This window comes from Hibiscus syriacus, unplaced genomic scaffold (assembly GCF_006381635.1).
Source record: "Hibiscus syriacus cultivar Baekdansim isolate YM2019G1 unplaced genomic scaffold, ASM638163v2 tig00110602_pilon, whole genome shotgun sequence".
Taxonomy (NCBI): domain Eukaryota; kingdom Viridiplantae; phylum Streptophyta; class Magnoliopsida; order Malvales; family Malvaceae; genus Hibiscus; species Hibiscus syriacus.
Window position 1 is genome coordinate 1,655,154 of NW_024062798.1, and position 26,386 is coordinate 1,681,539.

Below are 26,386 nucleotides of genomic sequence, written 5' to 3' on the forward strand. Positions count from 1 at the left end.
TCAATACTTTATAAAAATATATTGATCCATAACAATATAATAGGTTAAAAAATTACAAAACCGATCTATAAATGACAAAACAGGTAAAGCGCTACTGGATATATTGAAAGTGTCGATACATTATAAAAATATATTGATCCATAACAATATAACAGGTAAAAAAATGACAAAATCGGTCTATAAATAACAAAACATGTCGGATATATTAAAAGTGTCGATACTTTATAAAAATGTATCGATCCATAACAATATAACAAGTAAAAAAATGACAAAACCGGTCTATAAATGACAAAACAGGTAAATTTCTATCGGATATATTGAAAGTGTCAATATTTTATAAAAATGTATCGATCCATAACCATATAACAAGTAAAAGATGACAAAACCGATCTATAAATGACAAAACAGGTAAAGCGCTACCGGATATATTGAAAATGTCGATACTTTATAAAAATGTATAGATTCATAACAATATAACAAGTAAAAATATGACAAAACCGGTAAAGAGCTACTGGATATGTTGAAAGTGTCGATACTTTATTATAAGTATCGACACTTTTAGAATTTAAAAGAAAAGAAGTTATAGTGCCAATAAAGTGTCGATACTTTATAAAAATATATTGATTTATAATAATATAACATGTAAAAATATAACAAAATCGGTCTCGAAATGACAAAACCGGTAGTAAAAAAGTATGCTTGTGTGGTCATTTTTATTTCATAATTTTCATTTTTTAATACAAAAAGTTAGATATTTTAAGCAAAACTCAGTAAGAAAAGAACAAAAACTTTACAGTAACAAAAGAATAACATTGGGAAACACACCATGTTATCAGTTTCTCAAAGAACAAAAATTCAGAAACAGACATCTCTCAACGCAAACTTATGATATACTTTTATTATCTCCATAGGATAAAGTTATGTCAGTTTTAGTTTTATTTTTTGGTTAGGATTTTGTGTCACTGTTGATTGAAGAACTCAAACTGGTGTACGCATAAGTGTCGATCCAAAAAACATCGAAATCGATAATTATTATGTAACAGATAAATTTACAATGTAACCGGTAAAAATATACTGATTAATTAGCAAATAAGTTTACATTATGTATCGACACTCTTTAAATATGTGTCGATATTTTTTTCCCAAAATGAAAGAACAACGAGGTGCACGCATAAAGTGTCGATACATTTAAAATTGTATCAATCCCAAAAACATCAAAACCGATAATTATAATGTAATAGATAAATTTACAATGTTACCAATTTAAATATACATGTTTAGTTAAAAAATATGTCAATATAAGCGCTATCTTTTACATTATATAAACGCTACATAATATATTATTGTACTTGATAATATTTTCGATTAAATGATATAACATAAATAATCTAAATTTCAACCGATCCTTTGTTTAACGAGTCACACTATTTTTTAGCCGTTTTGTAGGTGACGTACAATAAAGTTCCCTTGTGTCCCCACCGTAGGCAACGCCTCCTATTATATATAACCCCTAAGCGAACATTCTTGTTCTACCGGCTGATCAAAAACTCAACACTACGCAGCATCTCAACTCACCTGAGTCAAATCATGGCAATAATCTCCGAGTTTCAGGAAGAAGAGGCTAAGACCTCTACATCTTCACCGCCACCGTCGAAAGCGGTTCCGTTTAACGCGAACTTGGATCCGTCCGATCCAGTTGGGTTTTTGGTGAAAGTCTTCGATTTTCTAGCAAAAGAAAGTGATTTTCTTCGGAAAGAGAACGCTGATAAGGAGATTGCGGCTATTGTGAGAGTTGCGAAGGAGAAGAACAAGAAGAAGGCTGAAGAGGTGGCTCCGAAGGTGGAGAGAAAGGAGGTCAAGGAGGAAGTGAAGAGGGAGCCAATGAAGGTTGATAAAAAGGAAGAAGAGAGTAGCTCTGGTTTGAAAGGTTCGAATTTCTTAATTTCTTTAAATTTTTCTTCTTCTCCTTTTTAATATTTTTTTAAATCATGCAAGGCTAACTTGTGGAAATTTGTTTCTCTTTGAAAACATAATAATCTGAGGTCTGCATTTTTAAGTGTTTGATTCTTTGTGTTTTGAACTTTAGACGATGAAAAGGATTTAAACGATTAAAATAGTAATTACTTACTAGGCTCTTTAGAGTTTTGATTTGTGTTTATAGCACGGTTTGCTTGTTTGGAATGAAATCTAAAAACAAGACCATGCTCTGCTTCTTTTTACTGTCCTGAAACTTTAGCAGAGATTGTTGTATGTTGGATATGGAAAGGAACCTTATACTAAGCAAACTTGAGTAAGTTTCAAGAGTTGAGGCACATAATCGAGCTTGAGCTATGTGCTGTCTATGAATTTGACTCTAGCTCAAATACGCCCCTTTAATATAGTGCTGGTCCTCTATCCCATTGTCTAGCAATTTTTTTCATGATGTCTTTCACGGATTTCACTAAAAAAATAAGTTAGTAGGCGTCCATGGTGTGAAGGTTTTTTGATGTTTATTTTGTTCTAAGAGAAGACATGGAAACATTTTGGGTAGGGCGATTTTGTCCTGGCATGTTTTGGACTTTGATTGAAGCAGGGAGGTTTGATTGCATAAGCTTAATGATAGTCTTGGTGTAAGTTGGATTTGATCACCTGAAACATCTAGTCATTTTCTTAGAAACATGGTAGTGAAGGCTTTTAGTTTGCAGCAATGTTATACTTGGCTCAACCGTGCACCGTACTAATGTTGAACTTCCCATAAATTCTTCTAGTATTGGAGGTTGTAGACAGTGCCAGGTTTCACATATTGCTTCTTATATGTTGAATTGCATGGTGCTTTCTCTTCCCCCATCTTTTTGTTCATTTTTAACTGATTTAGGTGTGCATTCTCACAATTGGGGCTAATGGAAGGTGTAGATGATATGATTTTATTACAAGTGGCTATGCTTGTTAAATCCATAATTGGCTACAAAGATGTGCGCCCTGTTGGATTGCCTGTAATAAAGGGACTTCTTTACTTATTTTGCTTGTATGGGTGTCTTCTTTTTATTGTCTAGGGGGGATGGAAAATGTTCATGATTAAGTTGGGGTTAACATGTGATCAAGTTTTACATGGAGGATTTCGAATTTGACATTCTATGAGGCATGCAAAAATGTAACTCAAAGATTAGTTAGGTTCACTGTATTATTTATACTTCTCCAAATGTTTGGAATGTTTGGACAGCTCCAAACAAAGGCAATGGTCTTGATCTGGAGAAATACTCTTGGACACAAACCCTGCCAGAGGTCACTGTTAATGTTCCAGTTCCCTGTGGAACAAAATCAAGGCTTGTTGTATGTGAGATTAAGAAGAATCATTTCAAAGTTGGACTAAAGGGCCAGCCTCCTATTATCGATGTAAGTTAGTCATTGTGCTTTTTGAGGTAGTCTTAATTGGTTTACATCAGAGTCACATACTTTTTTTTTCAGGGGGAACTTTTCCAAGCTGTCAAACCCGATGATTGTTACTGGAGCATAGGTATGTTATCTCAAAGAAAATACAAGTCGTGTACTGCAAGTTGAGCTTTATTTGTACTATTCTTTTCCCCCTTCAGCTAGAGCTTACAAGTTCGCAATTATTCTAGTATTTCAAAAGCATATGTTTTTCGGACTTGGTTGTGTGTTGGACGTGATTATGTATCCGTGATGAATATATTCAATTTTTCCATGTATTCTGGGAGTCATTTGATGGTCTTAACTCTGATCTCCATACCCATGTCAGAAATATGTCCTATTGAGGTTTAGACATATAGATACTTAAAAAAAGTTGAAGAGTAAGGATAATATACTTAAATTCCAACCTAGTACATCTTGATTTTTATATGAACTAAGAATACCTTGTTCAAATCTGCATCATTCTCTTTTATTGTCGGTTTAAAAATCTTTCCCACACTTCTTGTAGAGGATGGTTGTGCGCTGTCAATCCTTTTGACCACAACCAAATGGAGTGGTGGAAATCATTGGTAAAAGGGGATCCTGAAATTGACACTCAGAAAGTCGAACCAGAGAACAGCAAACTGTCTGACTTGGATCCCGAAGCACGACAAACCGTAGAGAAGATGATGGTAATTAGTTCTACCTTTTCTGTGATATTTTGCTTTTGGATGGTTTTTATCTGCCAAAGGGGCTTTCGTCCCGGAAAAAGTCAAATTGCGTAGTTTTTAGTGTTCTTTGTTTTTGTTTTCCGATTGTAAAACTTTGGATCCATCGTAAAACCATGGTCGGTACTTGGTCATAAAAATGGTGCGCTTTGTTGCAGTTCGACCAACGACAGAAGGCCATGGGCCTTCCAACCAGTGATGAGCTTCAGAAGCAAGAAATTCTGAAGAAATTCATGTCCGAGGTAACCATTCTCTTCCACAACTTGTTCTATTGCATCCGACTTTATTAATCCTCATATGGAGCTTTAGGTGATAAAATTTGCTCAAATATATTTGTTGGTATTTTTGCAGCATCCTGAGATGGATTTTTCAGGGGCAAAGCTGATGTAAGACGTGGGAGTGGATCTTTACAACTTTGGTAAAATTTGCTTACTTATAATTATGGGTTTTGGATTTTATTTTGATAAAAATAACTATATGAATTTTATAATATTATTAGGTAAAATTTTAGTATCTGTGAATATCTTTTTAAAAGGGGTGATGTGTGCACATTCTTTGAACCACATAAGAAGTATAATCAGGGACAGAGTCTGAATTTAACCTTAATAGAGGTTGGATCTGTTAAACGGTCTTAAATTTTGTGCATAGTTTTATTTTTTTAATATTTATTTATTTTAAAAATATAAATTATAACATCAAATATGTGTATTAATTTTATCATTTTTATGTAATAACAAATAGAAAATTAAAGCAAATAATGGAAAGAGATACAGTTTTAAAATGTGTTAAAGATATAATTATCATATAATTGTAACAAAACGTGTTACTTTTTTTTTAATTTTTAAATACATTCACGATATTATACTAAATATATTAAAATTAAACAATTTTAATTAATAAATATATTAGTATTTAATTACCTACCTAAAGTTTGACTTAATTAAATTTGGATCACTTTAATAATTCTCTGATAATAAATAATTTAATGGGCTTACTTTTATTATGGACCTGATGGTTTTATCATAATATTATATGTTGAAAAAAATGAGTTAATAGACCATTATATTTTGTTTTGGGAAAGATAAAATATCTGTAATTTTTTAAGATAAATTACATGTTTAATACCAAAATTATTACTTTTGTTCTGTTTTTATAGCTGAATTTTATTTTTTTTTCAAAATCATATCTAATTACCCCACATTAAAAACTTAAAGGTGATGATGTATCATCATAAAATAATGTTACATCATCATTAAAAAATAAAATAAAAATATCATGTTAACAATTCTATTAATTTTTTTAATGTCGGATAGAAAATTAAAACTTAAATTAAACGTTAGATATGATTTAAAAAAATAACATTTAGATATCAAAATAGAACAAAAATAATAGTTTAGATACTAAACTTATAGTTTATCCAATTTTTTAACAATTCTTATACTAGTATAAATACTAAATTTATAAATTGCAAACAGGATTCTTTTGGGCTTCAATGGCCCTCCGTCCCTGAGTACAATTTTCTCTTTATTACTAGCACTGTTCTTTAAGTTCATAAAAAATTATTCTTTTTATTACTATTTGAAATATCGGAAATTTACTATAAAAATAGAAGTTATAAAATAAACCAAAAATGAATGTTCAAATTAGGTGTGGACAATTTTTAAATTTATAAATTATAAAGTAAGTACACAGACAATTCAATTAGGTATTCAACTTTTTCAATTGTTTTACTCGGTGTTGCTATCTACCACAATCTATAATTTTGATTAAATCTCGTGTTCGTACTCAAGAAACTGATATGGCCCAATGGAATTTAAAATGGAACAAAAGACATTAATATGACCATGCTTGTAGAATATTTTTCCGATATAAAATAATAATCCGAAATATAATCATAAAATTAAATCATCTAGTCCCCTCGACAGTTATAAAATGATTTATCAATACGTTTTGGTCCCTAAAAGAATTTTAATTAAATTTTAGTTCATTATCTGTTTTCTGCTTTCGTCCCTGCCTTTGAAGAAATATTCAATCCACTTCAATCTTGTTTCAGCATCAAGTGCGTATCTTGGCCCTCACGTGATTGCTTAACACTGAAACCAGATTTGTCGAGGAGGAATTACTATAATGTTAAACCCGATTATGAGTTTTGAAGAGGGCAATAATGGAGTCTTGCTTTGCTTGTACTTTAAATTGAATTGTTTTACGAAATCTCTACAAAGCATAAGATATTACTTTAACCATCATATAAGTTCACAATGGTTGAACCAGTTCAAATACGCCAATTCTTGCCCGGTACAGTATGCCCGTCTCCCGTGGCGTAAAATGGCTCGGCACTTGTATGCGTCTTGTCCAAATGAAACTTCCAGGCAATAGTGAATTCCTTAATTGTTTCTCGAATGCCACTAGTTTAGTTCAGCTAGAAATCAAGTCGAGTCTTGGCATTAAACTATTCCACAACCTCTATCCCTCAGGGTTGCCACAAAGCATTAATCATAAATGATCAAGGACAACTTAACCGGTTACGAAAATACGCACCGTATCCGCAGGTATGCGAAACGCGGAACACTCGCTTCTCAACAGAAGCATCTTTAAATCAGCCCCTGCCGCTGCAAATCGGTATATGTCTTCTTGTTATAGATGTTACCCTCTTTATCTTCGTATTCCTCTTCAAGATCGGGCCGCCACTTGTTCACTCCTTGCCGTTCTCTTATCTTCTCCCACAGTTCTTGAGCTTCCTGCAAGTTTTGAATTTTATGCTTACAGGTTAATAGTCGGGCTAAGATAATAAATAGACCCTTTAACACTATACTTAGATAGACCTGTACATTTTATTATACCCAAACACTGGAAGTTTAATTCGTATGCAAATGAACCCTAATATTTAACTTGTACCCAGTAAACAAATAATCTCTTAACATTAGAATTCAAATAAGAACTTGTTCAAGTACAGACCAAAGATTTGTCAAATGCCAAAAGATTTGTCTGCTTAATAATAATAAAATAGCAGACACCAATGGAAATGGCACATTAAACTCAATCATGAAAAAACCACAGGTAGGCCGATGAAGCAGGAAGAAATATAAATTGTTATGCAATATCTGAAAAGAAAATATTGTATACCTCAATATTGGTGATTTCATTGAAGTTCTTGGTGTTAGGAATACCAAGGCATCGCATGCCATGCTGATGCCGCCATTCTTTGAAATGCCTCTCGAAAGCCCGTCGACCCCAGTAGCTATAGTTCCCACAAATCTCGCACTTAAATTCCTGAAGAATAAAAAGAAATAGGAAGAGCTGTATGAGATCCTGTTGACTTAGAGATAATGAAGAACTAAGCAATCAAAGAGCGAGGAAAGATACAAAAGCCCTTGTGCAACCACACCATATCCTCAATCTATCCAACACCCCTAGGTTCGATTTGTATTGAGCGAGCTCAATTAGGTTCGATTAGGCTCGTTTTATCTAAATAAAAATGATTCTCATATTTAATTTTAAGCTTCATTATTTATGCTCAAGCTTGAGTTCTCAATATTTTTTATAAATAGAAAACATCAACCATTTATTAGAATTAGTTGTAAAACATCAAGGAAAATATACCCATAGGCTATAGATTTAAGAAAACTAAAACAATAAAAGAGGTGTGTACTATATTCATTAGAGCGTTCATTGTTTCTTCTTTAGTAATCTCTAAGTTGGCAAAGTAGCTGTGCATGCAAAAGTTCAAGTAAAGAATTAGAAATTACCTGACCAAGGCCATGAAGTTTGTAAAGCCAGTAAGGTATAGGCTTTCCATCCCAACCCATTGGCAATTTAAGAGGATTATAGATCTGTTGATCTTCATCATCACTTTCAGTGTCCACTTGTGTCTCTTCCTATTAGAAAGCAACAAGTTCTTGTCAGACAATCACAGCAGACAGAATTTAAAGATACCAAAAATTTTAGAGAAAAAGTTGCTTCTTTTGTTCGCTATTTTTTTTAACAATACAGGAACTGACAAAAGGCACTAGTTAACCAAGACATTTGACCAAATGCTAGCGCCTTCTAATGATGTGAAAAAAGGTCCAACCAAAGATAATACACCCATTTAGTGAATTTTTTTTTTTATAGGAATACACCCATATAGTGAATAATCGAAGTCCATGGTAGAGGATGAGAAGCCCAAAATATTTAATCAGTTGATTCATTCAAAGATATCTCATCCCCTCTATTTGTTTCGCCTAAAATATAGTCATAGTAATCGAGTAAATTCTTAATTTCTACCATTTAAAATGGGCCCTTCGGATTTAAGTATAACACAGAATTTTGCTCAGTTACACCCTGAAGTGAGAGCTGCAGACCAGAAACAGGGTTGAAACCGAGTGGCTTGGTTCATACAAGCCCCCACATTCAAAACTCTATTACATGAATTATAATCATAACAATACGATATAAACAACAGAATTTTGCTCCATCATTAAAAACACTTGAATGACTGTACCAGGAGATTAACTTACCTCTTCACGTTCTTGTTCCATTTCCTCGTATGTCAAAGCTTGCTTCTTTACCACATTTTCTTTTGTTTGTTCGATTGTCTAAAAAAACCACAGAAATATAAGTTAAATATACCCACTATATTTACTATATCTGCAATACGTACAGCAGCAAAATGTACTTTTGCAAAGGCTTTCTCTCACATTTCATATATCAAAGTCAGTTCAGGGCAAAGTAAGCAACCAACTAACCTTAGTCAGTAAATCACAGAGTTTCTTCATCTTGGCTTCCATCAATGCAACATGTTTCAGACTGTTAATGTCCTGTGAAACTGCAGCGGATCCATTTTGTCGAGGTCCATGTGAGCCTTTTGCAAAATGTTTCTTGTCCAGCTTGTCCAAAGGTGTATGCTGCCAAGAAAATGTATAGGCATCGAATATATATTGTATGAATTTATTTGATATAACAGTACAACAGATAAAAACAGCTACCATTAAACCAGTCTATAATAGTTATCCCATCAACATTTCTCAACATAACAACCTAGTACTATATTATTTCATAGCTGTATCAGGCTTTGAGCCCTATAACCTATTTCCTTTCCACATGACTTCAAATAATATATTCCTAATTCCTTCGAGAAAATTCCAGCAAGAGTCTGGTATGCAGATTTCTCAAAAGCCATTTCAAATTTAAAAAGAAAGGTACAATCCCAGTTTCCATCCTAAATCTAATAACAATTAACAAAAGCACAACACTGAAAGAAAGAGAGAGAGAGAGAGAGAGAGAGAGAGAGAGAGAGCTAATTAGCTTAGGTTACTCAGATGCAAGTGATCAATTTATACAACGTTTTTGGAACTTGGAAGATCTTTGGAAGGTAATATCCCCAAATACATGGCTAGATAGGCACTAGACAAGGGTATTTAAAGAAAACTCAAAGGTTGGATCACATGTTAGTATGTTACCTTGGTGAGGAAAAGCCTCTCGGCGCGCTGCTGAACGGTACCACCAGTTTTTAGTCCTAATGCTGCCAATGCCTGTGAGGATAAATAGACAACATTCACTCATCATCAACTAAGAAGGAAGCCAAAATTGAGGTAATTAAATTTTAATTTTTAAGCTATTAGTTAAGTGTTTTAAATACATATCAAATGATTGCCTAAAAAACACAAACAATAATGCACCTGGGTTCTGGCAATGTGACAAAGTTCAACATGCAATCAAGATAAAACCCAAATCACAGTAATTAAAACAGAAGAAAAACTACTCCAAGGTTGCATTTCAGTCCCAAAATTTATGTAAAATGAGTTCCAAATCGAAACTTCCAAATTTATGCTTTCCAAACACTGCACAAATGAACACAATAAATCACAGCATAAGAATATATAGCCTTCTCCACAATCTTTTTCATTCTCAAATTAACTAATAAAATTGAAACCAACCAGTAAGATAAGATTTTTACAGTGACAAGATCAGAGAATGCATGGCAACACGTTTCTTCATATTTCACTATTTAATATGACTTGAACATGCATTTGCTTAAATAAAAATGGGGAAAAATACATTTCTAAGCACTGAAAAGTCGTTGTGACTACAACAAAAGCTAGCTAGTAAAGATGACATAATCAAAGACGACCGAAATTACCTCCTTTAACTTTTCTGGTCCCACTTCCATCAACTCTTCAACTGTGCTGTAATAATCTAGATCAATCACTGCATGATGCATAGGATCATCTTCATTTTCCGGACCTTGTTTCTCCCATCCTTGTACCTGGCCATTAGCCCACTGCTCCTCAAACTCAACCTCAACCTATCACAAACCATCATAAAAGTATTTTAATGTATCAGAACCATTGTACTTCCTAAAAGAAGTCTCATCTTATATTTATATAGCTCAACGCAGGAACTCCTCATTCATGGCAAGTTTTTCATTCTTTCTTTTTTTTTCACCTAAAAAAATATAGAACCCCATGTTACAAAATAGGGTTCAAGTTTAGCATGGCATGGCATATTCAAGGTTAAGGATCTCTTTTTGGAAAAAAGATATTCAGGTAACTTTCAAGTAAATAGTGTGAACCTTGGAAAAGATTCTGTCAAGATCTTGTAGTGGTTCAGTCCTCTGAAAGAAGTAAATTAGATACTCCAACAAATTCTCCATGTACTCCCTGTATTGCCTACAGATAACAATATTGGCCAACCCAGTATAAGAAGCACACTAAAGTGGTAGAAAAGCAGAAAGAAATTAAACTGTCGGCAAAACAACTTTTTAAGCAAGAACAAGAAACAGATTTGAGGAAAATTTACCTTGTTGACTTCAGTTTCCAAGGGATATTGTGTGGCTGTGAAAAGATATCCAGGTAAGCCGAGTATTCAATTTTGGCTCCAAATTTTGAATTAATGTACTGATTGAACAATTCATGCAGATCCAGATACCGACCAAAGGCTTCCTGAAAATGAATTGCTAACAAGTAAGAGCAGGACAGAAAGAAAAACATAAAATAAATGTAGGAAATTACTGCAACAATGTGTGCTTAATTATATGCAAATGTGGGGGGAGGGAGACCTCTCCGCTGAACTCAATGACTGGTTCCTCCTTAAGTAAAGCCTCATACTCTTCATTAGCATCGACGACACGTGCAGCGGGGTGCTTTCTATGGTACTCACGTATCTGCATTTAAGTAGCAATTACTTAACTAAACATCGATTATTTATTTATTTATTCCCTTTTTCTAAAAAAGTAATTGGAAAAAATATTCGGATTTTTTCATGCTTCCAAGAAAAACGCAGGTTTTGTGAAAAAAATCCAGGCAAGTATTTTCAATTCAGGGTTCAGAAAACAAAGCAAAAGGTTACCTCCTTCAATCTATCATAAAAAGCACTAAAGACATTAATTCCGGTAGCTGTTTGACCTCCGAGAGCCGCGATTTCATCTTTCCTAGAACTATCTTTATCTTCATATATCTCAACCTGAAGCCATTCAAAATATAAATACAAAAAAAGAAGAAGCTATAATTGTAACTCAAATTTGCATAAGGTGTAATTACCAGCTTCTCGGTGGTTGCGATGATTGTGTCGATATTATTGCGGACACGGTGGCTTTGATATAATCGGTCTTTGGAGGTAGGTGGATCATTTTGCAGGTCCTTCACGATGAGCCGCTCAAGACGTTCTACATCTTCGTGAGCAGCCCGATTCAGCTCGAGTAGAGTCGACGACATCACGGCTTTCGATTCGCTTAGCCGATTGAACAAGTCTAGGGTTTCTTTACCTCGGTCGATATTGCAGTAGCAGAGGCGGTGGTTCTATTTTGCACGATGGGCCAAAATTTCATTTCTCGCTTGTCGTTTTTTATTTACTTTTTTCTAGTTTATTCAAGACAACGGCGTCGTTTTACCATACATCGATTATATCAAGAAGATATTTATTTTAGATTATTATAAGAGTGTAAATTAATTGAGCTTCAACAAATAAGATTTTATTTGTTTGTTTATTTTTAAAAATGCTTATACTCGTTTAATTGTTTAATGTTTTTATGTTCGTTTATTTATTTTCGAATGTGTTCTTGTTTATTGGTTTAGCATTCGTGAAAAAGTTCGTTTAATGTTCGTTTATATATTCGCAAATAAGGATGGGCATGAGTTAAGTTTGAGACCAACTCGACATAAAATTATACACTCTCCTAGGGGTGGCAACGGGGCGGAGCGGGGATGGTTTTGTATTATCCATTTCGTCGACAATATTTGCAGGTACGGTTTTGGGGAATTACATTATATGTTTCAGAGATTTTTTTTGTCGTCGTATCCATCCCTTACGAATCCCTGCGGGTTTCGGTTAATCCTCATCCCCAAAAATTAAACAAACATTTTCGAAATCAATGCAACACCTAAAACTTGTAAGATATATCGTATTGTCTCAAATTAGTATTTATCTATAATATGAAAGTTTCAAACATCAATATTCATCTAATATCTAATGTATATATATAATCTTAACCATTTTTAATATCAGCAAATCAATGTATATTAAATGAGAAAAGATTTAAATTTCAATTTTAGTTCCTTTGAGATGTAACAGTGTCAACACGTAATCTTACATATATTTTTCGGAGATCTCATGGTTATTTTTGTAAAATATTGAGGATCCCTACAATTATTTTTCGGAGATCCCCACGTTTATTCACATGCATACAGTTAAGTTATCCCCACGGCTCGGATGTAGCAATCCTCTTTCCCATCCCCATTTGAGCTCCGGGGATAAAACTTCCTCCATCCCCATCCCATGGGTGAAGATTTCGATTACTCCCCATTTAGTCAGTTTGGATCCCCATTGTTTTCGGTTTTTCTCCACCTGATTGGCACCCTATACATTCTCCACCCAAAATCTAACCTAACCCACGTTTAGGGTGACTTCACCCTACTTGAGCTCAACCTTTCATTTTTAAATAAAACCCAAACTCGACTTAACCTCACTCGAAACAAATATATTTATAAAAAAAATAATATATATATAAGGGTATTATTATAATTGTCTTTAAATATATAAGGTAAAATTATATTATTTTTTGGGTAGTTCGAGTCGAATATTTTTACCTTAAATTCGACCCGACCTGACCTAAACATATCTTCTAAAAAAATCGACCTAATAGAGTCAGGTCTGATTTGGTCTTGTCTCAATTCCTATTCACAAATATATTCGTTTAATGCTCAGTCAAAGTGCATTTATTTGTTCGCGAACATATTAATTTAGTTTCACTAACATATTCACTTACAAACAAAAAACATGGTAAAACTATGCCACTAGTAGTTAAAATCATCAATATTCATAGTTTAAATCCTATATTTCATCATGTGTTTGATTTAATCCCTACATTCACCAATTTTTAAAATATACAAATGTAAAAAGTAAATGAATTTATTCATGATCATAAACATAGGAGTCGATAAACAAACTTATAACTAGTTTGTTAATGAACATAAACGAATCGAACATGTATTTGTTCGTGTTCGTTTGTTTATATAACAAACATAAAAAAATTGCACGAACCAAGCGATCTCAGTGGTGAAGGAATTGTTGTTATTCCTTGAGGTCTCGGGCAGAAACGGACTCAGGACAAAAATTCAGGGGTTGCAAGAGCCCCAGGGGTGGCACTTTGGAGGGGTGACACTTGTATTAGGGGTGACACTTGTGGAGGGGTTGCCTGGGATACCCCAGGCACCATGGAGGTCTGCCGCTGGTCTCGGGTTTGAGCGCCGGGAATGTTAGGGGTGTGAGTGTTCAATGTTAAATGGTTGAGAGTTATCTTTGAACAAATATTACCTTATACTTACCCCAAATAAATGAAAAAAGAAAAAAAAACTTAACAAGCGAACGATTCGCGAATAGTTTACCGAACGTTATGCTCATTTACGCTTCAATCTAGATAGACCAGATGGCTGCAGAAACGGGTAAAAAGAAAATTTATGTTAAGTTTTGCCCATGAATAAGAATTAAACCTTTAAATCAATTGTGTTGAATTAGGGGTTGGGACAAGCTGTGTCCGTTTGAAAAGGTTTTCTATCAATTTCTCAATGATTTTGAAAAACAATATTTGTAATTTTAGCAACAAATTGTCTATAGCTCAGTGGTAGAGCATATGACTGCAGGTCAAGAGGTCACCGGTTCGGCCTTTCTATTTTTCTATTTTAACTTATTTGATTTATATTATATTGGTTTACAATTTTTTACCATTTTACCATCTGAAATCTATATTCGATTGGTTTTTAACTTATACCATGGTACCATCTATGTAAATTTTTTTTGAATTTTTTTTTACCATGGTACCATTTTACCCTCTGGCCTTATCCTTTATCATAAAGTAACATTTATTGTTGAAACATTTTTTTTTCAAACAAGGTTTAAAATCATCTACTAGCATATAGAAGGCCGATAGGCCGGATGAATTGGAGAGAGTTGAACCCGCTGGCGGAAGTAGGGATGGGCACGGGACGGGCCGGGAGGGCCGGGTTGGGTTTTTGACCGCTTCAACCCGATTTAAAATTGTATTATTTAAACCCGACCCGTCTCGCCTTAATAAATTCTTGCCCGATTTCTAAATTAAAAAATCGAGTTTGACCCAACCGAATTCGAATATATTAATATTTTAAAATAATATATTTATAATTATTTATTATATTTTAAATTATTAAAATAATATATTGTTTTATATTTTTAATAATTAAATAATATATTTTAATAATATAAAAAAATTAAAATCTTAAATATATTATATAAATATAAAGAAAATTTATAATTTAAATCAATCAGGTAGGGTTTTTTTTCATCTTAAACCTAATCTGAACTTGTCTCGCCCCACCTCGGACTCATTTTTTTTTTTACTATCCCTAGTCTGAAGGGTCATAATCTGGAATGGACTTCGCCATTGCTCGGGATTAGCACTGACAACATTAGTGTCATTGTCGTTCACTTCACAAACTAAAGCTTTTAAAATTATTTTAATGCAACTAGGCTGTAAATATAACAATCCCTATATTCTTTTCCTTTTATAAATGAAATAACGTATTATTAAAAGTCTTTCTATTTTTGTTACTTTTAATTTAGGCCTCGAAAATCGTTTTAATACTTAAAAAATTCGTTAAAAATAAGTGTTTAATATTTCCAACGTTATACTTTTAGGTGTCCAGACGTTAACCACCGTTAAATATCTCTGTTAAGTGATGCAGTATTTTATATAATTTTATTTTTAATTGATTTTTATTTATTCATATAAAATAAATTAAACATAAATGATGATGTGACGTGTTCTGATTGGTCTATAAATTTTTTTTAACAGTATTAATGATTTAGGGTAAATGGGGTAATAATTTACAGTTGAGGGGGAAAAACATCCCCCAAATTACTTTATGGGACAACTAGATAAAAATGGAATAATTAAGGAGACAAAGGAATATTTAAGCATTTTACAAAAGAAAAAAAATCACAACATAAACTACGTTAAAATATTAACCGTTTAATGACTAAAAAAATAATTACAAAACTTTAGTACTATAAGTTTAACTTTTATAGCTCAATGATTAAAACAAAAATATGGTCAAAGTTTAATATTTAAAAATGTATGTTACCCTTTAAAAACAACAATCACAAAATTAAACATAATAAAGTGACTAAAATGAGATTTCGACCTTTAATATTTATATCAGATAAGGATTTAATTGAGATAATATGTAAATAATAAGGACCAAATGAGTGATTATATTAAAATATTCAACTGCTGTTAACGACAGTTAACTCAGAGTGATCACATCTTAATTAAATAAAAAGCGAAAGTGATCATATATTATGTTTTTTTGAAATCAGTGGCCAAAAGTGGACAAAACATAAACATAAGTAATCATCTGTGTAATTAACCCTTCTTAATCATACTATGAGTTCACTTATTGGAATAAATTTTTTAAAAAAATGTAGTTTTAATGTTCAAATGATCCCCAATTTAGTGGGGAATTATAAGAAACGACATAGTAATTTAAGGCTAGAAAAAGGCACTACTAAAAATATAATTTTTTTTAACAAAACATGTTTAGCGCTATTGGAAATGTTAAATTATATGTAATATATTAAGTTGCAACTATTTTAAAATAACTTAAACTAGTGTAATCAGTTAAAACAAAACACAAAATGTTATAAAACAGAACCAGAAAAATTATCAATCGTAGCAACATAACATGTGTTCACCTAAAATGTTATAAATAGTAAGGAAATAAGTTATAAACGGTAAATGTTAAGATATTATTAACGTTTTAGGTTGCACCTAAAATGTTATCAGAGCTTAAGCTAATAGAGTTTTAGATTTTTCACGATAACAAAATAAGTTAAAATTTAAAAATGTTATGAATATATATAATAAATACGATTGTACCCAACAATATCATTGTTCACTAAGAAAAAAATCGCGATCTGAAATGTTAATCTTTTTATTAATAAAATAGGTTGCGTAAAAAAATGTCATGGTTCACTAAAAAATATAGATACAAAATGTTAATATTTTCATTAATGAAATGGATTGCACCCAAGAATGTTATTGTTCACTAAGAAATAAGTTGTAATTAAAAATGTTAATATTTTTATTAATTAAAAAAAATAAAAAAATGATATTTTTACTTTCGAATTTAAAAGTATGGATACTTTTGAAAAGTATCGATACTTTGTAATGTTCTCATTTTCCAAAGTATCGATACTTTTCCAAAAGTATAAATCGATATTTTCCCAAAAGTATTCATACTTTCTAATATTTTAAAAAAGAAAAGAAAAATGAAAACGTTGCAAAGTATCAATATTTTTTCAAAAGTATCCATACTATTTAAAATTGTCAATATCGAATTTAAAATTTTGAATTATTTTTTGGCGTAACCTATTTTATTAATAAAAATATTAACATAACATATCACAACATATTTATATTCAAAATCATGACATTATTGAGCGCAACCTATTTTATTAATAAAAATATTAACATAACATATCACAACCTATTTCTATTCAAAATTATGACATTATTGGGCGCAACCTATTTTTATTAAAAAAATTAACATTCTAGATCGCAATCTTTTTCTTAGTAAACAGTGATATTTCTTGACGCAACCGTTTTTCTTATATATATTTATAATATTTTAAGTTTTTAACTTATTTTGTTACCGTGAGAAAATCTAAGACTACATTAGCTTAAACTCTAGCAATATCTTAGGCGCAACCGATTTTATTACTAAGAAAATTAACATTTAAGAACGCAACCTACTTCTTTGTGAACCATAACATGTTTAGGCACAACTTAAAATGTTAATAATATTAATAACATTTACCGTTTATAACTTATTTTTGTTATTGTTAGAATGTCTAAGGCATCATCAGCTTAAACTCTTGTAATATTTTAGGCACAACATAAAATGTTATAATATTCATAATATTTACCGTTTATAACTTATTTTATCACCGTTAATAGCATTTGGTGCAACATGTTATGTTGCTACGATTGATAAAATTCTAGGTGCCGTTTTTAACGTGTTACCTTTTTTAACAGATCACGTTGTTTATTAACCTTATTTTAGATACCGCACAACAAAATTCCCTCAATTTTGTTAAAACCATAAATCTGAGTTTAGTCCAACGGTAACAGTCAACAAAAATTTAAAAAATCAAAGTTTCACCTGTTTGACCCGATCTTCAATCTCAGTAAGAGATTCAAAGTAGAGGAAAATCGACGATCGTTGTCATTTGAACCGAAGCGGTTTACCGAAACCAGGAGGAAATTAAGACTAATTACGAAGCTGCTGTTCGAATGAATTACGAAACGTGGAGTTTGGGCGTTCGGACTAGTTTTAATTGCCTATCGCATTACATTCTTCTTGATTTACTTTGATTTCAATTTGAGTCATCCATAGCGAAATGGATCATCATTGCTTGAATCCATTTTGTCAAATTATTTAAAATTTTGAATATATATATTGTTATGAATTTAATTATGATTTAAATTAAAAATTTTAGTGTTCTTGTTTTTAAAAGAATATTTATGATAAATTTATTATTACGAGTAGATTAAATTTATAGAGCTCAAAGTTTTCTCTCTCGATGAAACATACATTGAACAAGTGCTCAGAAGGAAAAAAGAAGTGAACTAAAAGAAACTAAGATTCAATGTTCGTTTTTAATGATATTTAATTAAAAAAATTTAACATTTAAATTGATATTTTATTTAAAATTTAATGATAAAATTAATATTTTATCTAAAATTCGTGAATCACATTAAAATTTATTTTTCTATTAATGTTTAGTAATTAGGGATGGCTATGGGGCGGGTTTTCGATCAAGCAGACCCGACCCAAAATTTATACACCCTCTATCCGACCCGAACCCGATCGAAAAATTAAACACCCTTTATCCGACTTGAACCCGATCCACCCTTTTGAGGTAAAATCCTAATTCGATCAGACCCGACCAGAAATAATATTTTTATAAAAAAACATCACTTTTATTTAATAAAAAATAGGGATTTAATCAAAAAAATATATAAGGGTCTTATTGTAATTATCTCTAAATATAAGGTAGAATTATTTTTTTTCGGGTCGTTCGGATACTTTTTACTCTAAACTCGAATTCAACCTAGCCTAAACCTAGAGCTGGGTATATGGGCTAAGGCCCGTAGGCTACCCGTTTAACCTGCGACCCGTGAGGGCTTCATGCCTCGAAAATTGAAGATCGTTTAAATTGCGGGCTTTTTAGCCCGGACCGTTAAATCCGCGGGTTTAATGGGTATAACCGCGGGCTACCCGCGAAACCCGCTTAATTTAAAATTTATAAAATTTTAGAGAAAATAAACTTAAATAATTTTATAGAAAAAGAAAATAAATTATCTATAAATATGATGTTACTTATAACTATTGTAGTTCTTAAATTTATTAGGGCGTTTGTCATAATTCTACCGCTGCTTGATATTTTTTTTTCATTTAAATATACATCATTAATGTATCAAATTATTCTTTATTTTAAAAAAATAAAAATTAAAAAATTTATATAGTATTTTAGTCTTATTATAGCCTTGAATAATAATGTTTTATAAAAGTATAATGTGGTTATTGTTTTACTTGTTTTTCAATTTGGTGATATAAGTGAATATTATTTTTTTAATTTGAGTTTAAGTAATTATATCATTATATATATATATATTAATGATTAAAAAAATTAAAAAATATTATATTATAATCATTTCCGGCTATTTAAAATAAAATTTAAATATTATTTATTATTTTGACGGTGCTACCTTCATTTCAAGTTGCTCGAACATTTTTAAAGGTGTAGTAAGTTAAAACATTATTTTTATTGCATTTAAAACATTTAAAATTATTTTTATTAAACAGGCCGCGGGTAAGTCCGTGGGTTAAATGGATGGGACGTTGGCCTTAAAATTCAAAACCGTTTATGAATGCGGGCTTTTTAAACTACTCTGTTTAAGCCCGTCCCGTCAAAACCTGCGGGCTAAACGGGCAGTAGCCCGTATACCAACCTCTACCTGAACCCAATTTTTAAAAAAATCCAACCTATTAGCATAAGATCAAGTTGGAATTTACAGGTTTGAGTCTCATGCCCATCCCTACTAGACTACTAGTAACTAAAACATTATAAATCAATGCCATAAATGATCATAATATTATTTTTTAAAAACAATGACTAAAAGTATAAAAAATAAAATGAAAGTGACTATTTTAATAATTTACTCTTAAAAGATTATTGTGTTAAGGTTAACAAGCAAAATTAAATTTATTTATTGGTAAACTATATGTTTAGTACCTAAAATATCACTTTTATTCTGTTTTAGTACCTAAACTTTCAGATTTTTCAAAATCATACCTAACATTGACTTTTTGTTTTATTTTAATACCAGGTGTTTACTTTTCATTTTATTTTATTACCCATTTTTAACTTTTTATTTTATTTTAGTACCTAAATTTTTAATTGCGGGGTAATAAAATGAAACAAAAAGTAAACTTTTGGTATGATTTTTAAAACATTGAAAGTTTAGATACTTAAACGGAATAAAAGTGATAGTTTAGGTGATAAACATGTAGTTTACCCTTTATTTATTTATTTATTTTCAATTTTTTGGGGCCCAACCAGAACGTCAACTAAGAAAACAAAAGAACGCCCGAAAAAAATGTGTCATTTTGCGCTGTGATTGATGTTCGTCTCAGATTCAAACTTCTCTTGGCATGCTTTCTTTAGAGAGGTATATTTTCTATTTTACACCTTCAATTTCTACAAATTTTTAGCTGGTTGTGATTATTGTTTACAGTTCCTTGAAAGTTCGTGGAATCTAGGGTTTTCAAACTGCTACCGGGTGATAGAATTTTATAATGTTAATTTGATCGTTGTAAAGCTTGTTAGAACATCTTTTAGCTTTAGATCCATGGAGACGGGAGACATGGGAAGTTCGATTTACTCTTCAGTGTCCTAGTTGTTTCCGTTACAGTTAGGTTCCAAGTTTTGGTTATTCAATGCGACTTAATTTTATTCTCTCTTTTGGTTTATTTTATTTTATCTATTTCATTGATTACGAGTGAAGGCTAAGAAACGCCGAGGAAAGTAGAAAATTATGTTTTGAAGTTAATTCATTTAATTGTTTGTCGTGACTTTTTGGAGTTCTTTTGAATTGTTCCTTTTTATCTTGGGGGAAAAATAATGTTTTGAGGGTTTAGGTTGTTGCATAAAGTGGAAAAGGAATGAACCTGTTGACATGCTTAAGATTGAGGAATTGGGTTTGTTGTCTTGGAGGAAATGGTGTTAAGTAAGCTTCATAGTACCTGAGGCGTGGTATTAAATTCTTGCACATGTTATTGTTTCTGGTAACAAGTTGGTGAACTTGTGATCTCATCATACATTAAAGTGTTGCTTTTCGCGTATTTACGGGTCATATTGTTGTTATGTTTGCGCTTTTCTACTTTTGAAATGTTAGTCGTTCTTGGTGAGGGGTAGGCTGCATTAGAATTATGAAGGAAAATTGTTGATGTTCTTTGTGTTGATTCATTACCAAACTGTTGATCCAGCCTGCAAAGCGGAACGATATCATCTATAACAACTGTTGTCTAGATAGCAAAAACTACCATGCTTGATTGATGCTATGATTATATGGGGAGAGCCATGTAAAGTTATAACTTGTTGGACTTTGTAATCAAAAGAAATAGGGATGACAAACAAGTAAGATAGAAGTTGGAAAATGTAGGGTTTAAAAGGCTTTAGTTTCTGAAGCCTATTAATTAAGGGAAAAAATGTGGCTGCAAATCTATTTTGCAGCTTATTTATGCTAGGGTTACAAAAAAATATTTAATAATAGCCCTAGATTGAAACCCTAAAGACAATGTATAATCCTTGCCATCTATCTATGTCTAAAAAATGAAACACTAAAATGATATAAATAGCTCCTGCATGAATGTGGCATGTGCCTACCATGGTTAATATTGAATGTAATATCTTAAGAAAGCCAGCTTACCCGTTGCAGCAGGTGTTAGCCATAGTTGTATATTTCTCCATATACAAGTCATTATGGCATCTATGACTATATTCGAGATAACCACATTCAACATCCTCCGTCTTTTCTTTTGCTTATAAGTACCCAATTTGTCAAGTTGGTTAAGTTCCTAGTCACATTTCCTTCTGAAAAAGATAACTCCGTTAACCGACAGAAAACTTTATCTTTCTCTAATGCTTACAGCCTTGAGAGAGAACCAATTAGTAAATTGCGATGGTGCATTTTCTTGGGAGGATAGTCTTATAAGTTATATCATTAATTATTCCAGCTCATTTTGCATTGTGAAATTATACATCACCGTTTGAGATAAAAGTGGAATCTGTTTGAGCTTTTTAAGAAATGCTGGTTATGGATTTATTATTTTTTGAGAAAGTATTATGCTAGTAATGTGTACTTAGATATGTGTTTGTTGTGATATTGAAATTTTGTAAGAATTTGAACTAATGCTTCTACTTAAATAATGCCGAAACTTGTTTCTTCTTAAGATTTGATTATAATGTCAATCTGTGTTTAAGAATATCGATTTCTCTAGAAAGTGACCGAAACTTGAGTGTCGATAAAGATTTTGTTTGTTTTGAAAAGGTATAAGGCTATATCCTAATATAATAATACCACATTGGTAATGCATTTATTTCTCAATAATGTAAATTTTTATTTAGTAAACTTTCTTCCTTTGGATCAGGCATCACTTACTTGGAGCTGTGACCTCTGTCTTAAGGCATGAAAGAACTTTAAGCTGCGAATTGTGGTTTTTCGTTGTAGCCGTACTATATTCATAATACCTAGGTGCTATATTAAAGTCGGTCTGAAATCATGGAGTGCAACAAAGACGAGGCAATTAGGGCAAAAGAAATTGCTGAAAGGAAAGTAAAGGAGAAGGATTATGCTGGAGCTAAAAAATTTGCTTTGAAGTCTCAAAACTTGTTTCCTGACCTTGATGGTATTGCCCAGATGTTGACAACTCTAGATGTGTATATTTCTGCTGAGAATAAAGTAGGTGGGGAAGCTGATTGGTATGGTGTTCTTGGCGTAAGCCCATCGGCTGATGATGATATGGTGAGAAAACAATACAGGAAGCTGGCTCTGATGCTTCATCCTGATAAAAACAAGTTTGTGGGTGCAGATGGTGCTTTTAAGATTGTTTCAGAGGCTTGGAGCTTGTTATCAGATCAGGCTAAGAGGTTGGCTTATAACCAGAGGATAAATTCCAGGGGAACCCAACATAAGTTTTATTCACAGAGTGGAGTTTCATCAATGCCACCCAGAACAAATGGCTCTCATAGTTCTAGTTCTAATGTAGCATCAAATGCTAGGACTCAGAACAACAATAGCCGGGTAGGCCAAAACTCATTTCCTCCTAATAAAAAGCCTGCTACCTTTTGGACTGTTTGCAATAGATGCAAGACACAGTATGAATACCTCAGGGTGTACTTGAATCAGACACTTCTTTGCCCTACTTGTCAAGTGGCCTTCTTGGCTTTAGAAAAGGTGCCTCCAAATGTTTACCAGTCATCAAATCGGTGTAACCAACAACAGCAGGCTTCTGGGCATCATGGTGTAAATAATAATCAATTTAACCATGGAACAAATTATTCTAGATCTCAAAGTGATGGATTGGCTCAAGAGAAATTGAGAAGGGAACGTGAAGAAGCTCTTAAAGCGGAGAGACTCGTGAAAAAGAGAAAAGATGACAATTATGTTAATGGTTGTGCAGGTAATATGGCAACTCAAATGCCCATGGGAAATGGACCTGGCTTGGGAAACACATCTGAATCTAGGAATCTTTTTGGAATGGGAGGCACCTATGGATATTCTGGTAACTATAACAAGTACATTAGTGAGAGAGAGTTGTCACCGCTTGTAATTCGTAACATGCTGATGGATAAGGCTCTGGGTGTGATTCGTGAAAAGCTTAAGGCCTGGAGCTCTGTAACTGAAACCAAAAATGGTGACAAAGTTAAAGGGAAGGTCAGAGAGAAAGAAAATAAGAAACAGAGGAGCATGGCAAATGGAGATGGATGTGATACCAATAAAGTTCATCAAGGCAAGCAGCCACTGCCTACCTCTACTACTGACGAATCTGATAGAGGGACTATGCCATTGTCTATAAATGTTCCAGATCCTGATTTTCATAATTTCGACTTTGATCGAAGTGAAAGTTCTTTTGAAGATGACCAAGTCTGGGCTGCTTATGATGCTGATGATGGCATGCCCCGTTTCTACGCTCGAGTTCACAAGGTGATATCCTTGAAGCCTTTTAAGATGAAAATCAGTTGGCTTAATTCAAGGAGCAACAGTGAATTTGGTGAGCTGGACTGGATTGGCTCTGGTTTCTCCAAAACCTGTGGGGAGTTCAGACGTGGCAGACATGAAATTAGTGAAACCTTAAATTCTTTCTCCCACAAGGTTCAGTACACAAAAGGTGCACGCGGAGTAATTAGAATATATCCAATGAAAGGGGATGTCTGGGCTCTTTACAGGAACTGGTCTCCTGATTGGAATGAACATACACCAGATGATGTGCGACACAAATATGACATGGTGGAAGTGCTTGATGATTATAACGAGGAGCAAGGAGTCTCTGTGGTCCCTTTGACTAAAGTTTCCAGTTTTAGAACAGTTTTCCAGAAGCATATGGACCCGATGGAAGTGAGGAGGATTCCAAAAGAAGAGATGTTCCGCTTTTCCCATCAGGTGCCTAATTACTTGCTAACAGGCCAAGAAGTAGCTGTGAATGCACCAACAGGTTGTCAAGATTTGGACCCTGCAGCCACCCCTTTGGATTTACTTCAGGTAATTGTCGAATCCGATAAAGCACCCATGGAGGATGTTTCATTGAAAACTGAAGAAGAGACGTTAAAGAGTTGCAAAGCCCAAGAAGAAGTTAGTCTGTAGAGTGTAGCAAACAAGCTGAGGATGATTTATTAACTGGTGGTGCCTGCCAAAAGAGCCGTAGGATGCTGAAAAAGGCTAAAAATATAGAATTTGAAGACTGCTAACTACACCAGGTTAGCGAGTTTTTGATATTTTAAGTTTGATCCAAACTTAGGAATTGCAATTTTTTTGTTGTTGTCCCATAGTTGGATCCGTTTGCATTCCATTTTTCCCCTCATCTTTTGATTACTAAAGCCTCATTTAAAAGCTAATGCTTGGACTGTACTTGAAATTTAATAGAAATTGCTTCTTGAACTGTATTCCTGATAACTTGCCCTTGTTGAGTCATAGTACCTGTTTGTGGGCTTAAAGTTAATTTCAGTTTGGGATTGGTTGTGTCATGGATCAATAGTTCCAATCCTGTTTAGGGTAAATTTTTAACGGTGGGTCATCAAAATTAAACTTAAATAAAATGTTAGGCATAATTTTGAAATTGAAACTTAAACCAAATGATAGACATAATTTTGAAAAAAATGTGGCTGATCGAAACGAAGGGAAGTGATAGTTAAGTGACTAAATATTCATTGTAGGACTGCATTGCTGCCAGTAACCTGAAAAAAAAGAGACAGTAGCTACAGCCAGTCCGTGAACAGCTAACCATCTGTTGGACTGAACCAAAGAGGCTTCCTAGACAAATGTGATTTAATCTTTACGCAGGTAGATCCCTCACTAAGCACAACCAAAACTCGAACCATTCTCTGCACCATGAGCAGTAAGCCGCTTCGCTCTGCTGCTCATGTTTTGATTCAAGAATTTTAAGTTAGAACGAGTCGGAACTCAAACTCAGAAATTATGATTTTTTCCTTAAAAATATCCCTATGCTGATTTTTTTCATTTTTATGTTTGAAATGATGGTTCTAAGAAAAGATTTGCATCAACATTTTAGCCTGCTTAGTTAATGATATTAATTATTTAACTAATTATATATATATTTTTATAATAGTCGGAGGTCTCGTTAAAAACCCCTTCATACTTTTCAACACACAACGACCTATACACATAATTAGAGGGAGGAGGAGAAGAGAACCTCAGAAATATTATTAAACAAGAAAAAAGCAGTACAACTACAACAAAAAGACCAAAATTACATCATGAGTGGGGGAAATAAAACAGGAGAAATAAAACCAGGCTACTCTATAAGCAAGACCAGCCGAACCCCAAAACAAAACGGCACCCCATCACTCGTCCCTTGCTTTGCTAATCCATCTGCCTTAAAGTTGGCACACCGGCGAACATGGCAAAAAATGACCGCCCGGTCCTTTGAAACTACCTCAATGTCACAAACAAGATGAACAAAGGGACCGGGGCTTAAAGCAGGATCAACAACCCAATCAAGAGCATTCTTGCAATCACATTACATAATTAATCTGTATTTATTGCTCAGATCCAAATCAAAGCATAAGATCATATCTAATTGTTAAAAGTTCGACCAACACAAGGGCTGATAGCTTAGGAGAAAGACCCTAGGCAGTTCCCATCCGAGTTGCGAAGAATACCCCCAATTCCCTAGCGCCCCAGTCAGAGGAGAAGGAGACCAAGACACATTATTAGGGCTCGAAGAGCCTCTAGAGGAAAATGTATCCGCCAAAGAGGGATCGCACACAAGACTGTCCATCGAAGCTAAAGCAGATGGAACTTTAGCTTTGAACCAAGCTGCGAGCCGAAATTTTTGCAAGAAAGAAAAGTTGGGAATGATCCAGTGAGCAGTTTCTAAACACTATCATTCCTACATTTCCAAATTGACCAAATGGCAATATAAGGAATAAACTTCCAAATCGACTCCGACGAAAGGACT

General features: G+C 33.0%; 2 protein-coding genes and 1 pseudogene across 5 annotated transcripts; 2 read left to right on the forward strand and 1 right to left on the reverse strand.

The window, feature by feature from the left end:
- The first annotated feature begins 1,536 nt into the window (after positions 1 to 1,536).
- Positions 1,537 to 4,673, forward strand: LOC120135094 (annotated as a pseudogene).
- Positions 4,674 to 6,287: 1,614 nt separating this feature from the next.
- On the reverse strand, positions 6,288 to 15,878 carry LOC120134980 (splicing factor SF3a60 homolog). 4 transcript variants are annotated; one of them, XR_005517213.1, is made up of 13 exons: positions 11,633 to 11,938; positions 11,442 to 11,555; positions 11,152 to 11,256; positions 10,893 to 11,035; positions 10,666 to 10,762; positions 10,234 to 10,398; positions 9,554 to 9,625; positions 8,840 to 8,998; positions 8,612 to 8,689; positions 7,862 to 7,990; positions 7,239 to 7,385; positions 6,654 to 6,853; positions 6,288 to 6,498 (listed from the first exon to the last, which is right to left on the reverse strand). XR_005517213.1 is itself a non-coding variant. In XM_039151351.1 (13 exons), the coding sequence occupies exons 2-13, from the start codon at positions 11,804 to 11,806 to the stop codon at positions 6,707 to 6,709; spliced, it is 1,530 nt and encodes a 509-aa protein (XP_039007282.1). In that variant the 5' UTR covers positions 11,807 to 11,850; positions 15,867 to 15,878; the 3' UTR covers positions 6,538 to 6,706. The 4 variants fall into 4 exon arrangements, 1 of the variants encoding a protein (XP_039007282.1); XR_005517212.1 differs by having other exon boundaries at positions 6,288 to 6,520; XR_005517211.1 differs by having other exon boundaries at positions 6,288 to 6,534.
- Positions 15,879 to 20,274: 4,396 nt separating this feature from the next.
- Positions 20,275 to 24,849, forward strand: LOC120135199. The gene is made up of 2 exons (XM_039151514.1): positions 20,275 to 20,358; positions 22,340 to 24,849. Exon 2 carries the CDS (start codon positions 22,471 to 22,473, stop codon positions 24,550 to 24,552), a length of 2,082 nt encoding a protein of 693 aa, XP_039007445.1. The 5' UTR covers positions 20,275 to 20,358; positions 22,340 to 22,470; the 3' UTR covers positions 24,553 to 24,849.
- Positions 24,850 to 26,386: the final 1,537 nt, after the last annotated feature.